The 14,396-nt window shown below is 41.9% G+C and overlaps 2 protein-coding genes across 2 annotated transcripts; both read right to left on the bottom strand.

Moving 5' to 3' along the window:
- Positions 1 to 7,584: 7,584 nt before the first annotated feature.
- LOC116061546 (cystatin-like) lies at positions 7,585 to 8,451 on the bottom strand. The gene is made up of 3 exons (XM_031315806.2): positions 8,157 to 8,451; positions 7,833 to 7,949; positions 7,585 to 7,708 (listed from the first exon to the last, which is right to left on the bottom strand). The coding sequence occupies exons 1-3, from the start codon at positions 8,367 to 8,369 to the stop codon at positions 7,622 to 7,624; spliced, it is 417 nt and encodes a 138-aa protein (XP_031171666.1). The 5' UTR covers positions 8,370 to 8,451; the 3' UTR covers positions 7,585 to 7,621.
- A 4,166-nt stretch (positions 8,452 to 12,617) lies between these two features.
- On the bottom strand, positions 12,618 to 13,523 carry LOC116061267 (cystatin-like). The gene is made up of 3 exons (XM_031315352.2): positions 13,181 to 13,523; positions 12,860 to 12,976; positions 12,618 to 12,741 (listed from the first exon to the last, which is right to left on the bottom strand). The coding sequence occupies exons 1-3, from the start codon at positions 13,388 to 13,390 to the stop codon at positions 12,655 to 12,657; spliced, it is 414 nt and encodes a 137-aa protein (XP_031171212.1). The 5' UTR covers positions 13,391 to 13,523; the 3' UTR covers positions 12,618 to 12,654.
- Positions 13,524 to 14,396: the final 873 nt, after the last annotated feature.

Genomic DNA, 14,396 nt, shown 5'->3' with positions numbered 1-14,396 from the left:
TCTTTTTATTTGGGCCCCCCGCCCAAATAAAAAGAGGGAAAAAAAGTTTCTCGGAGAGACCGAGACGGAAGAGGGCACCCGCGCACTCTCCTCAGTAACTTAGATTAAACAAAGAAGATGGCGGTCGTGTGGCAATATTTTACAGTTTCAGAGAAAGATCAGCGTTTTGCAGTTTGCAATACGTGTTCCATTGAAATTTCAAGAGGGGGGCGCTGTTAGAAAGTCATTTAACACAACAAATCTCATTGGACATTTGAGAAGCAGGCACGAGGCGGTGTACGGCGATTACCTGCAAGCTGACCAAAAACCGCCAAGAAAGCGCAAACCCCCGGTAAGACTTAGACTTCAATTGACACGGCGTTTGAGAAAGCCAAACAGCTGCCTCCAGACAGCGCCAAAGCGAAACAAATAACAAACAAGGTGATGGAGTTCATCGCTTTAGATGACCAGCCTTTCTCTGTAGTGGAGGATGTGGGTTTTCGGAGTCTGATGAAGTTTATGGAGCCACGCTACACGCTGCCGAGCCGGCGTCACTTTATGAGAAATACACAAGGTGAAAGATAGCCCTATTTATGTTTGTATTTATGAATAACATAATTTATTTATTTCACTTGTTTTTGCATTTACACTTGATGCATTTTTTTTTTTTTTATTTATCAGAAAAATATTTTTTATTGGGCCATGAAAATAATCTCATTGAGTAAGTTTTTGTTTATCAGGCTAAAACCACTCAAATAATTTTGTTGGGCAATGTACTGAAACAATCTTTTCATTGATTAGTTATCAGTCAAAGGTTTTTGAATGTTATTTTTCAGAAAAGAACTTGTCATAAATAAGGTTATAACTAATGTCAACCAGAAAGTGACATTAAAGGTTGTTTTTGTTTCATAAATTGGTCTGATTGAATTTGTGCTCATTCTAGGATAGTGTGATCAAGAGCCGAAAGACTTGTATGTTTCCGTGGCACAAAAGAAGGAATAAATAACAAAAAGAAAAAACATCGGCATCGGCCATCGGCCAAGTTGTTATGTTAAACATCGGTATCGATATCGGCCCAGAATTTCCCAATCGGTGCATCCCTATTCCCAATCTTGCAGAGACGGAGAGCGTAGGTATATGTAAGGAGATAACATAGGCACAGGCTAATTATTGATCACTAAAATGCTAGTTAACATTAGTAATTAAACTTAAACAGCTAATGTAAGTCGAAACTGCCTGCGAGCTTCTCCTGTAGGCTACTATACGGTAATTCCTCTACTATGCGACAGTAAGTTGCGTGGTTATATACCTACGCTCTCCGTCTCTGCTAGATTGGGAATGATTGAGATTTCTCTTGGCACAGCTACCAGAAGACTTCCAACTTTCAGACAGGTTGCTCACGTCACATCTACGTCTTCAAGCTCAGTTGGAGGCTGCGCCATCACCGGAAAAGTGCTTCTAATATACTTCACTGGTCTCCGTAGAAACCAAGTAGACCAAAGAACTGTGTTGCCATAGGGGCCGACTGCTTGATACTCCTCATCCACTATCCACACCATTGAGACTGGAAGGGCAAGTAGTGGAACAGGTTTAAAGTTTCAAGTACCTTGGTACTATGATTGACCACCGTCACACCTTCACCCTACACGTTGACACAATTTACAAAAAGGCCCAACAGCGCATGTGTCTCCTCAGAAGGCTTAAAGGATTTGAAGTGAGACAGGACATTCTATCCAGAGTATATCAGTCACTAATAGAGTCCGTCATCGCTTTCAACATCACAACTTGGTACAGCATCCTACCAAACAAATGCAAGAGAAAGCTGGCTAGGATAGCCAGGCAAGCCGTTAAGATCATAGGCATTCCACAAAAACAGCCATCTGATCTTTATATACAAGCAGTGGAAAGAAAATCCAACTTCAACATCCAGGATGCCTCCCACCCTCTCCACCATAGCTTTGAGCTATTACCATCAGGAAGAACATTCAGAGTGCCTCTGGCTAAAAAGTCATTATAATAATAATACATTTTATTTAAAGGCGCCTTTCTCGGCACTTAAGGACACCGTACAGGGATACATAAGACATTTAAAAGCAGCAAAAAACAAAACAAAAAAATCAATAGAAACAACAGAAAGAGGCAGAGCAATTGACATCAAGTAGAATAGGCAGTTTTAAACAGATGTGTTTTGAGTTGCAACTTTTGATTATACAACAAATCCTTCATTCCCAACGTAATGCAAAACTCATGCCACTGACACATCACACACTGCCTTCAATCAAAAGAAAATGTTCTAACATGGCAACATATTAGACAATAAAGCTTTTTGAATCTTGAAAACAACGGCGTCACTTTGTCCATTTCTTTAACTTTTTAACACCAAAACAAATTCCTTGTATGTGTTAAAAATATACTTGGCCATAAAACCCTTTCTGATTCTATGAGCAAACGGCTTGTTTGGTTGCTAAGGCGCCGCGCTAAACCTAACACCAAAAAGGGAATGTTGTTGATTTTCAACCCTGATGTAGCGCATAACAACGGGAGTTTTACCGGCGGAAAAACACAGACCTCTGGGTACTGGAGACATTCATCTGCATGTACGACAGAACAGAAAATCTGTAAACTTTCCCTCAAGTTACCAGCTAACGCTAGCGGTAGCTAGCTAGGTTACATTTTTCAAAACTCATCTTGCAATTTGTGACCCTGTAATATCCCCAGTCTTTACATATGACATCTTTAACGTTAGATGTGAGATGGTGTCAGACTTTAGGCTTTTCAAAGTCTTCTAGTGTATGGTAGACATTAGGGGTGTTTGATTTGGGTCACTCAGTGTGCCTGGCAGGTGGGCCATCAGACAGACAGACCTGCAGCTTCTCTGCTGTGCGTTTGTTCGCTTTATAAAGTACAAACATACGACTTTGTTACAGTAACAAGAGCAAATGTAAGCTAATTTGTTGTGCACTCTTCAGTGATCCAAAAGATTTACTGAAATGTTTCAATACCACGGAGTATAAATCATCCTTTTAACAGTACTTAAGTGGTAACAGCAAAATGTACATAAGTATTCCTTGTCTGGGTAGTTGAATCTGTAAGAGCCCTGTCTCAATGCGGAGTCCTTAGGACCGTGGTTGCAGTGTGGAGAGGCGTAGTCTCGTCTCCATTTAGCGGCCATGTGTGTGACACACAAGTCGAGCTTTACAGCTGCCAGGACACACACAGAACAGACACGCTGCCCCAGTCACTCACTGGAATAATGAGTTAGTTACTTAACTCAGAAGTGGCATATCTGTGAGCCAATGAAATCCCTGGTTTATGAACATCAGTACAGGCTGTGGATAATGGCCTATTTTAATAAAAAAGAAAGACAATTCAATAGTAAGTTTAATTCACAATATCAGAATCAGTGGTGACATGTTTTTTTACATGTGCTTTTAGAAAGTACACGTGGATGTCCCAAAGAGTAATAAACAGTGAATTGGCACTTGAGCTCCTGAAATATAAAAAAAGACAAATTAGTGCATCCTGTTAAACATTTGACATTGATGAACTGGGGCAGACATGTATTGGGCTTTAAGGTGTTTTTTTTCTGAGTTTCATGCACAACCTGAAATCTTAAACTTGCCTTGGGTTCAGAGTGGAAACCACATGGTTCATTAACAGCAGCGTTGCCTTTCTTGCTAGCAGCAGCGTTGCCGTTCTTGCTAGCAGCAGCGTTGCCGTTCTTGCTAGCAGCAGCGTTGCCGTTCTTGCTAGCAGCAGCGTTGCCGTTCTTGCTAGCAGCAGCGTTGCCGTTCTTGCTAGCAGCAGCGTTGCCGTTCTTGCTAGCAGCAGCGTCGCCTTTCTTGCACATTGTACGTCGCAGGCGCATTTCCAGGAAGTAGTTCAATCCTGCGACAACCTAAAGTTACAGGAAACAGCAGGACTCATATGCATGAGGTTTATCGTAAAAAATAAAGTACGTCATTGAATACAGAAGAGGATAAGGGCCAATGTCAAAAATGTATTTGAGACTGAATCTCTGAATTCTGAGATTAAAGTCACAAGTTTAAACTTAAATACATTTGACATTGGCCCTAATTCTCTTCCGTACTAGAATAATAAGGTTTAACGTTACCTGAAGTTCGGCCGATGTTATGTCCACAATTTTGTAATCAAACGTGTCTTCTGTGTTGGCTTTGTTGAATTCAACCACAGCAAACTGTGCTGCATCCAAAACATTGTTGTCGTTCACCGGGACTTTTTGTGGGCCACCGACAATCGGAGATTGTTCGGTTACAAAGCGACCGGTCAAAGCACCAACCAAAACACAAAACCAGATAAACATCATGATCAAAACTAGTTGTTTTGCTGTAGCTATTAGGAGTCCTGTTATCGGTTCTGAGTGGCCTAGTTCCTGTTCACAGCCGAGTTAATATACTATGTAGAGAAACATACACACACCTGTTTCCTATCTGTTGATGAACACATGACCGTCTGAACTGAAAGGCCCTGAACACCCACACAGGTGTTTTCAGTTGATCTGGCTGATTAGACCTCATCCCAGGACTCTGTGGGTGTCTTTAGACTGATTGATTGATTATCTTTCTGAATCTCTTGTCAGCTCACCTGTTAGGTCAGGACAAATGACCCCTTTATCATTCTTACTGGTCAAAAAGATTTGTGATATAATACATTCCTATCAAAGCTCCGGCCCCTCTAAACCTTGATGCAAAACTTATACAACAACAATTTGTTTATAATATTTCATATTTGTGATTGTAATTTAAATCAGTGTGTTTAAACGTGTGCTTGAAAGAATAAAAAGAACATGTTGCTGCATTAGAACTAAGGAACATTAAACTTGATTTTTTGAAAATACTTGAAACAAGTTGATTTGCATTGGATGTAGGTTTTAATGTTCTTTTTTTCACTGAATAAAAAAATGAAAAAATGAATTTTCACTAGAAATTTTCTTGGGACCCCCAAGAGGGTCGCAAGAAAATTTCTAGAGGGTCGCCAGATAGTTGAAAATGAAATAACATATTCTAGACTGAGGAATGGTTTTCATATTACTGAGTGAGTTTGGTACCTGGAACACAGAAAAAGGGTCTGAAGGTGGGTCAGGGTAGAGAACAAGTCACAAACCATAGAAATAAAATGGATAGAAAGGCCATTGAACTGTTTCCCGTGGTCATTTGATTGGTACACAACAAAATGGCGATTGATGTTAGTTGTCATAGTGACAATACGCGTCAGTGGGGCCGTAAACTGTGTCGCAGCTAGCTGGGAAGAGAGCCACCGACGCTCGGGAGATGTTCTCGGAGTTGCAAGGAGTGACGAGGGACAGTTAGACCCAGTGGAAGTGGGTCAGCGGACCGCTAACATTAGACCCAGCCCGCTGTTCAGCTCATTCTCTGTAACCGATGCAGGGGCGTAGCACAAAATTCTGGGCCCTGTAGAAAGGCATTTTCTATGGGCCCCTCCCCGCATCCACAGCTATTCATTCTAGCATTTTTTTGGGCCCTCCTCACACGAGGGCCCTGGGTACTCAGTCCCCTTTTCCCCCCAGTATGCCCCTGAACCGATGCAGCATAAAAGCACGGCGGAACCAGCAAGCCAGCCAGCCGGTGTTAGTTGGCTAACGTTAGCTTGCTCACTCCGCCTTAACATAACCCCCTCGCCACATCGTTCACAGAAAACGAGCCGCAGCTGGGCAGTACGCTCAGCCATCACCGGAAAAGTGCTTCTAATTGACTTCACTGGTCTCCGTGGAAGTCTATGGCATCGCTGTGTCATAGACTTATGACAGTTACCAGCTAACGCTAGCAGTAGCTAGCTAGCTTGGTTACATTTTTCAAAACAAATCTTGCAATTTGTGACCCTGTAATATCCCCAGTCTTTACATATTATGTCAGTCTTTAACGTTAGATGGTGTCAGACTTTAGTCTTTTCAAAGTCTTCTAGTGCAGTGGTTCCCAACCTTTTTTCCTTGGCGCCCCCCCTACTTATGTCTAAGAAAAGCTGAGCCCCCCCTCCGAAACCGAAGTTGAGGTAACTCTCGAGATACAACCTTACTTTCTTTTTTGATACAGAGCAGTTATCAGCACTTTTACGTTTCTCCGCCATGTTTCATTCATAAAATAGTGATGCCGTGGCGGGATGACAGCAGGGTCCCAGGTTAAGAGGTCCCGGAGGTTTGGCCTACTAAGTAGCCTGCCTGCAATTTTAAGCGAGAACAAAAATATATAGTTTTTATACATTTATACTTTTGTATACATTATATATTCTAGTGTATTATCATAATTTGTTTAACGTGCAAATATTTTTTTTTTTACGTCAACCTCAAACCAGATAAAGACTTACGCACCCCCTGTGATCTTTGCTGCCCCCCTGAGGGGTCCCCGGACCCCAGGTTGGGAACCACTGTTCTAGTGTATGGTAGACATTAGGTGTGTGTTTTTCTTAAGATTATTTTTTGGGGCTTTTCCCTTTATTAGTAGTAGACAGTGGATAGACATGAAAGGGGGAAAGAGATGGGGGATGACACGCAGAAAAGGGCAGTAGGTCGGATTCAAACCTGCGCCGCTGCAGGATTCAGCCAACGTGGGGCGAACGCTTACTGGGTGAGCTAGAGGCCGCCCCGACATTAGATGTGTTTGATTTGGGTCACTCAGTGTGCCTGCCGGGTGGGCCATCAGACAGACAGACCTGCAGCTTCTCTGCTGCTGCAGATGATTTATTCATTTTCTTTTGGGTGTTTGTTCGCTTTATAAAGTAAACAAACATACGACTTTGTTACAGTAACAAGAGTAAATGTAAGCTATAATTTCTTTTCGCCCCTGGTTTGCAGCTTAGTGCACTCCCTTCTCCAGTGGTCCAAGATATTTACTCATTTAGATGTATTAATAATCACAGAGAAATAGTCCTTGTAATAACACTGAAGTAGTAACAACAAAATGTACATAAAGTATTTTTTTTTTTAAAAGCATTAGTTGTCTGGACAAGCCCTGCCTCAATGAAGAGTCCTTCTGGAGACCGTGGTTGCAGTGTGGAGAGGTGTAGTCTCGTCTCCATTATAGGAGCCATGTGTCTGACACCAGCAGAGCTTTACAGCAGACCTTCCAGGTCCTGGCAGCAATCATAGCAGGATCCACTGTTAGCATGTTAGCAAAAGCTAGGCCCCAGCATGCACCTCCAGTTGCAATTTGTGCACTCTCCTCCAGTGATCCAAAATATTTACTCCTATAGATGTTTCAATACCACGGAGTAGAAACGATCCTTCTAACAGTACTTAAGTGGTAACAGCAAAATGTACATAAGTATTCCTTGTCTGGGTAGTTGAATCTGTATCAGCCCTGCTTCAATGCAGAGTCCTTCTTAGGACCGTGGTTGCAGTGTGGAGAGGTGTAGTCTCCATTTAGCGGCCATGTGTGCGAGTCACAAGCCGAGCTTTACAGCTGCCAGGACACACACAGAACAGACACGCTGCCCCAGTCACTCACTGGAATAATGAGTTAGTTACTTAACTCAGTTAGAAGTGGCATATCTGTGAGCCAATGAAATCCCTGGTTTATGAACATCAGTACAGGGTGTGGATAATGGCCTATTTTAATAAAAAAGAAAAGAAACAATTCAATAGTAAGTTTAATTCACAATATCAGAATCAGTGGTGACATGTTTTACACTTGCTTTTAGAAAGTGCACGTGGATGTCCCAAAGAGTAATAAACGGTGAATTGGCACTTGAGTTCCTGAAATATGAAAAAGACAAACAATTAGTGCATCCTGTTAGACATTGTACTGGGGCAGACATGTATTGGGCTTTAAGGTGTTTTTTTTCTGAGTTTCATGCACGACCTGAAATCTTAAACTTGCCTTGGGTTCACGGGGAGAATGACATTTCCTAGCAGCAGTGTTGCCTTTCTTGCACGTTGTACGTCGCAGGTGTATTTCCAGGATGTAGTTAAATGCTGGAACAAATCCTCGGATACTCTAAAGTTACAGGAAACAGCAGGACTCATATGCATGAGGTTTATCGTAAAAAAAATAAAAATGTACGTCGTTGAATATTGAAGAGGATTAGGGCCAATGTCAAAAATGTATTTGAGTTCTGAGATTAAAGTCACAAGTTTAAACTTAAATACATTTGACATGGGCCCTAATCCTCTTCCGTACTAGAATAATAAGGTTTAACGTTACCTGAATTTTGGCCGATGTTATTTTCACAATTTTGTAATTAAACATGTATTCCGTGTTGGCTTTGTTGAATTCAACCACAGCAAACCGTGCTGATTCTACAACCTCTGCGTCGGTCACCGGGACTTCTTCTGGGACACCAAGCAACGGCTGTTGCTCGGTTACAAAGCGACCGGTGAAAGCACAAACCAAAACACAAAACCAGACAAACATCATGATCAAAACTAGTTGTTTTGCTGTAGCTATTAGGAGTCCTGTTATCGGTTCTGAGTGGCCTAGTCCCTGTTCACAGCCGAGTTAATATACTATGTAGAGCAACATACACACACCTGTTTCCTATCTGTTGATGAACACATGACCGTCTGAACTGAAAGGCCCTGAACACCCACACAGGTGTTTTCAGTTGATCTGGCTGATTAGACCTCATCCCAGGACTCTGTGGGTGTCTTTAGACTGATTGATTGATTATCTTTCTGAATCTCTTGTCAGCTCACCTGTTAGGTCAGGACAAATGACCCCTTTATCATTCTTACTGGTCAAAAAGATTTGTGATATAATACATTCCTATCAAAGCTCCGGCCCCTCTAAACCTTGATGCAAAACTTAAACAACAACAACAATTTGTTCATAACATTTCATATTTGTGATTGTAATTTAAATCAGTGTGTCTAAACGTGTGCTTGAAAGAATAAAAAAGAACATGTTGCTGCATTAGAACTAAGGAACATTAAAACTAAAGATTTTTCGAAAATACTTGAAACAAGTTGATTTGCACTGGACGTAGGTTGGCTAACGTTAGCTTGCTCACTCCTCCTTAACATAACCCCCTCGCCACATCGTTCACAGAAAACGAGCTGCAGCTGGGCAGTACGCTCAGCCATCACCGGAAAAGTGCTTCTAATTGACTTCACTGGTCTCCGTGGAAGTCTATGGCATCGCTGTGTCATAGACTTATGACAGTTACCAGCTAACGCTAGCAGTAGCTAGCTAGCTTGGTTACATTTTTCAAAACTAATCTTGCAATTTGTGACCCTGTAATATCCCCAGTCTTTACATATTATGACAGTCTTTAACGTTGGATGTGAGATGGTGTCAGACTTTAGTCTTTTCAAAGTCTTCTAGTGTATGGTAGACATTAGGTGTGTTTGATTTGGGTCACTCAGTGTGCCTGCCGGGTGGGCCATCAGACAGACAGACCTGCAGCTTCTCTGCTGCTGCAGCTGATTTATTCATTTTCTTTTGGGTGTTTGTTCGCTTTATAAAGTACACAAACATACGACTTTGTTACAGTAACAAGAGTAAATGTAAGCTATAATTTGTTTTCGCCCCTGGTTTGCAGCTCAGTGCACTCTCTTCTCTATGGAGCTAAAAGAGTCTCAATAAAGATAAATGCACACACTACATTCACATATGCACACACAGGATTCATACATGCACACACATGATTCATAAATACACACACAGGATACACAAATGCGCACAAAATTCACAAATACACACAAAAAAATTTAAAAAGCACAGAAGATTCACAAATGCACACAAGATTCAGAAATGCACAGGCCAAGATTCAGAAATGTATTTCTGATGCACACACAAATATATCTTGATTTACAAACTGCTTGCAGTCTGTGAACTTCACTGCATTTGTGTGTGAATTTTGAGACTGCCCTGACTTGGCTCGACACACAAATGCATTTTTTTAAACAGGGAATGATCTACAACCAATCAGATATCTCCCTTGTTTTAGCCAATCACAAGAACGCACCCCACGTGGGGGATTGTTTACTTATAAACCAATCACATGAACCCGTTCACACAGCGCTATATGAATGTGGGTGGAGTCATCCATTCTCCTAGTAATTCACGTAATGTTTTGCTCAACTTTAGGAGCTCCAAACAGCCTGATGAGAAAGCGGCAAACTCCATACCCAGTGAAAGTCACCGTTTCTCGGTTATTGGACGACCGGGGCTCCGTGGAGCTCCGGAGCTGGCTGGCTGCCAGCTGCCGGCATAATTTTCGTATATTTACAGTTTGAATTTCGTCATGCCACTTATAGAACATCTACCCCAAGGTCTTAAAGCTAACTATGGTGTCCGATTTCAATTTAATGCATTTTTGTGAACATTAGGGGTCTCCTTAGGAGGAGCTGCTAGTTAGGCTAGCTAGCTATGTGTCCCATTTAATCCTATGGGAAAGATCGTTGCTGCACTTTCGGCATAATTTTCGTATATTTACAGTTTGAATTTCGTCATGCCACTTATAGAACATCTACCCCAAGGTCTTATAAAGCTAACTATGGTGTCCGATTTCAATGTAATGCTTTTTTGTGAACATTAGGGGTTTCGTTTCAGAGGTCTAAGAGGAGGCTAGCTAGCTCTCATTGATAGAGCTCCATCCAGCCGTAGGCTCTATCAATGAGACTCGCGGACAAGAGGCGTTTATTTCCATGATCGTTTGTTTAAATAACTCAACACACATATCCATTATGAGATTAACTGGAACCTGTGGTAAGAGATTGCGGGCGTAACAAGCTCGCTGACCGCGCTCTCACTCACACACAGCGGCCATTTAGCAGGAAGAGGGGAGCTGCAGGCCCTGGAGCTCTGTCAGGGCAGCGGCGTTTGGTAGTCCATTAACCCAAAAAACAGTGACTTTGCGCGGGTATGGAGTGCTGTGGGCTGCCAGCCGTGACGGAGCTCCATATACCTCCCAGCAGGCCGAGGTCTGTGAAGGAAGGCAGGCCGGGCGGCGAGGCAGCAACCCAGGCAGCACCGGCCGCTGAACTCCCGACACACAGTCGGACAAAATTTGCAATTAGCCATCAATTTTCGTAAAACGGCCCATATTTGACCTCTACATAGTTGATTTCTCGCCTAAAATGTTGTCAGAAGTGAATCTAATGATGAATAAGATGGTGAAAATTGCTAAAAATGTCCCGTTGTCCCGTTGTACCGTTGTTGATTGTTGCTCCGTCTGCAAGTTCCGAGTTGGCAGACTTATAAGTTCGACCAATCAAGTACACCTAGGAAAAGGGAAAAGGGAAAAGACCTTGCTCTGAAGTAGGAGCTAAAAAAGTACGCTACTGAGGCCAGAGGAACTTAAAAATCCCCAAATTTTTCCTGTCGGAACACGACGAAAAAATCTTTCTAGGAACGTTTAGTTCTAAGAACTGCAAAAATCCCTCCGGTCGGAAAACCCCTCATGACTCCTACACCACATTCATATAGCGCTGTGTGAACGCGTTCATGTGATTGGCTTATAAGTAAACAATCCCCCACGTGGGGTGCGTTCTTGTGATTGGCTAAAACAAGGGAGATATCTGATTGGTTGCAGAACATTCCCTGTTTAAAAAAATGCATTTGTGTGTCGAGCCAAGTCAGGGCAGTCTCAAAATTCACACACAAATGCAGTGAAGTTCACAGACCGCAAGCAGTTTGTAAATCAAGATATTTGTGTGTGCATCAGAAATACATTTCTGGATCTTGTCCTGTGCATTTGTAAATGTTTGCATTTCTGAATTTTGTGTGCATTTATGAATTTTGTATGCATTTGTGAATCTTCTGTGCTTTTTAAATGTGTGTGTATTTGTGAATTTTGTGCACATTTGTGTATCCTCTGTGTGTATTTATGAATCCTGTGTGTGCATATGTGAATGTAGTGTGTGCATTTATCTTTGAGACTCTTTTAGCTCCATACTTCTGCAGTGGTCCAAGATATTTACTCATTTAGATGTATTAATAATCACAGAGAAATAGTCCTTGTAATAACACTGAAGTAGTAACAACAAAATGTACATAAAGTATCTTTTTTTAAAAGCATTAGTTGTCTGGACAAGCCCTGCCTCAATGAAGAGTCCTTCTGGAGACCGTGGTTGCAGTGTGGAGAGGTGTAGTCTCGTCGCCATTATAGGAGCCATGTGTCTGACACCAGCAGAGCTTTACAGCAGACCTTCCAGGTCCTGGCAGCAATCATAGCAGGATCCACTGTTAGCATGTTAGCAAAACCTAGGCCCCAGCATGCACCTCCAGTTGCAATTTGTGCACTCCTCTCCAGTGATCCAAAATATTTACTCCTATAGATGTTTCAATAGCACGGAGTAGAAACAATCCTTCTAACAGTACTTAAGTGGTAACAGCAAAATGTACATAAGTATAAGTATTCCTTGTCTGGGTAGGTGAATATGTATCGGCCCTGCCTCAATGCAGAGTCCTTCTTAGGACCGTGGTTGCAGTGTGGAGAGGTGTAGTCTCCATTTAGCGGCCATGTGTGTGAGTCACAAGCCGAGCTTTACAGCTGCCAGGACACACACAGAACAGACACGCTGCCCCAGTCACTCACTGGAATAATGAGTTAGTTACTTAACTCAGTTAGAAGTGGCATATCTGTGAGCCAATGAAATCCCTGGTTTATGAACATCAGTACAGGGTGTGGATAATGGCCTATTTTAATAAAAAAAGAAAAGAAACAATTCAATAGTAAGTTTAATTCACAATATCAGAATCAGTGGTGACATGTTTTACACTCGCTTTCAGAAAGTGCACGTGGATGTCCCAAAGAGTAATAAATGGTGAATTGGCACTTGAGTTCCTGAAATATAAAAAAGACAAATTAGTGCATCCTGTTAGACATTGTACTGGGGCAGACATGTATTGGGCTTTAAGGTGTTTTTCTGAGTTTCATGCACGACCTGAAATCTTAAACTTGCCTTGGGTTCACGGGGAGAATGACATTTCCTAGCAGCAGTGTTGCCTTTCTTGCACGTTGTACGTCGCAGGTGTATTTCTAGGATGTAGTAAGATGCTGGAACAAATCCTGCGATACTCTAAAGTTACAGGAAACAGCAGGACTCATATGCATGAGGTTTATCGTAAAAAAAAAAATGTACGTCATTGAATATTGAAGAGGATTAGGGCCAATGTCAAAAATGTATTTGAGTTCTGAGATTAAAGTCACAAGTTTAAACTTAAATACATTTGACATGGGCCCTAATCCTCTCCCGTACTAGAATAATAAGGTTTAACGTTACCTGAATTTTGGCCGATGTTATTTTCACAATTTTGTAATTAAACATGTATTCCGTGTTGGCTTTGTTGAATTCAACCACAGCAAACCGTGCTGATTCTACAACCTCTGCGTCGGTCACCGGGACTTCTTCTGGGACAAGCAACGGCTGTTGCTCGGTTACAAAGCGACCGGTGAAAGCACAAACCAAAACACAAAACCAGACAAACATCATGATCAAAACTAGTTGTTTTGCTGTAGCTATTAGGAGTCCTGTTATCGGTTCTGAGTGGCCTAGTTCCTGTTCACAGCCGAGTTAATATACTATGTAGAGCAACATACACACACCTGTTTCCTATCTGTTGATGAACACATGACCGTCTGAACTGAAAGGCCCTGAACACCCACACAGGTGTTTTCAGTTGATCTGGCTGATTAGACCTCATCCCAGGACTCTGTGGGTGTCTTTAGACTGATTGATTGATTATCTTTCTGAATCTCTTGTCAGCTCACCTGTTAGGTCAGGACAAATGACCCCTTTATCATTCTTACTGGTCAAAAAGATTTGTGATATAATACATTCCTATCAAAGCTCCGGCCCCTCTAAACCTTGATGCAAAACTTATACAACAACAACAATTTGTTCATAACATTTCATATTTGTGATTGTAATTTAAATCAGTGTGTTTGAACGTGTGCTTGAAAGAATAAAAAAGAACATGTTGCTGCATTAGAACTAAGGAACATTAAAACTAAAGATTTTTCGAAAATACTTGAAACAAGTTGATTTGCACTGGACGTAGGTTGGCTAACGTTAGCTTGCTCACTCCTCCTTAACATAACCCCCTCGCCACATCGTTCACAGAAAACGAGCCGCAGCTGGGCAGTACACTCAGCCATCACCGGAAAAGTGCTTCTAATTGACTTCACTGGTCTCCGTGGAAGTCTATGGCATCGCTGTGTCATAGACTTATGACAGTTACCAGCTAACGCTAGCAGTAGCTAGCTAGCTTGGTTACATTTTTCAAAACTAATCTTGCAATTTGTGACCCTGTAATATCCCCAGTCTTTACATATTATGACAGTCTTTAACGTTAGATGTGAGATGGTGTCAGACTTTAGTCTTTTCAAAGTCTTCTAGTGTATGGTAGACATTAGGTGTGTTTGATTTGGGTCACTCAGTGTGCCTGCCGGGTGGGCCATCAGACAGACAGACCTGCAGCTTCTCTGCTGCTGCAGCT

The sequence above is a fragment of the Sander lucioperca genome, chromosome 22, assembly GCF_008315115.2.
Source record: "Sander lucioperca isolate FBNREF2018 chromosome 22, SLUC_FBN_1.2, whole genome shotgun sequence".
In the NCBI taxonomy this organism is placed as follows: Eukaryota; Metazoa; Chordata; class Actinopteri; order Perciformes; family Percidae; genus Sander; species Sander lucioperca.
This window is presented reverse-complemented; position numbering and strand designations above follow the sequence as displayed.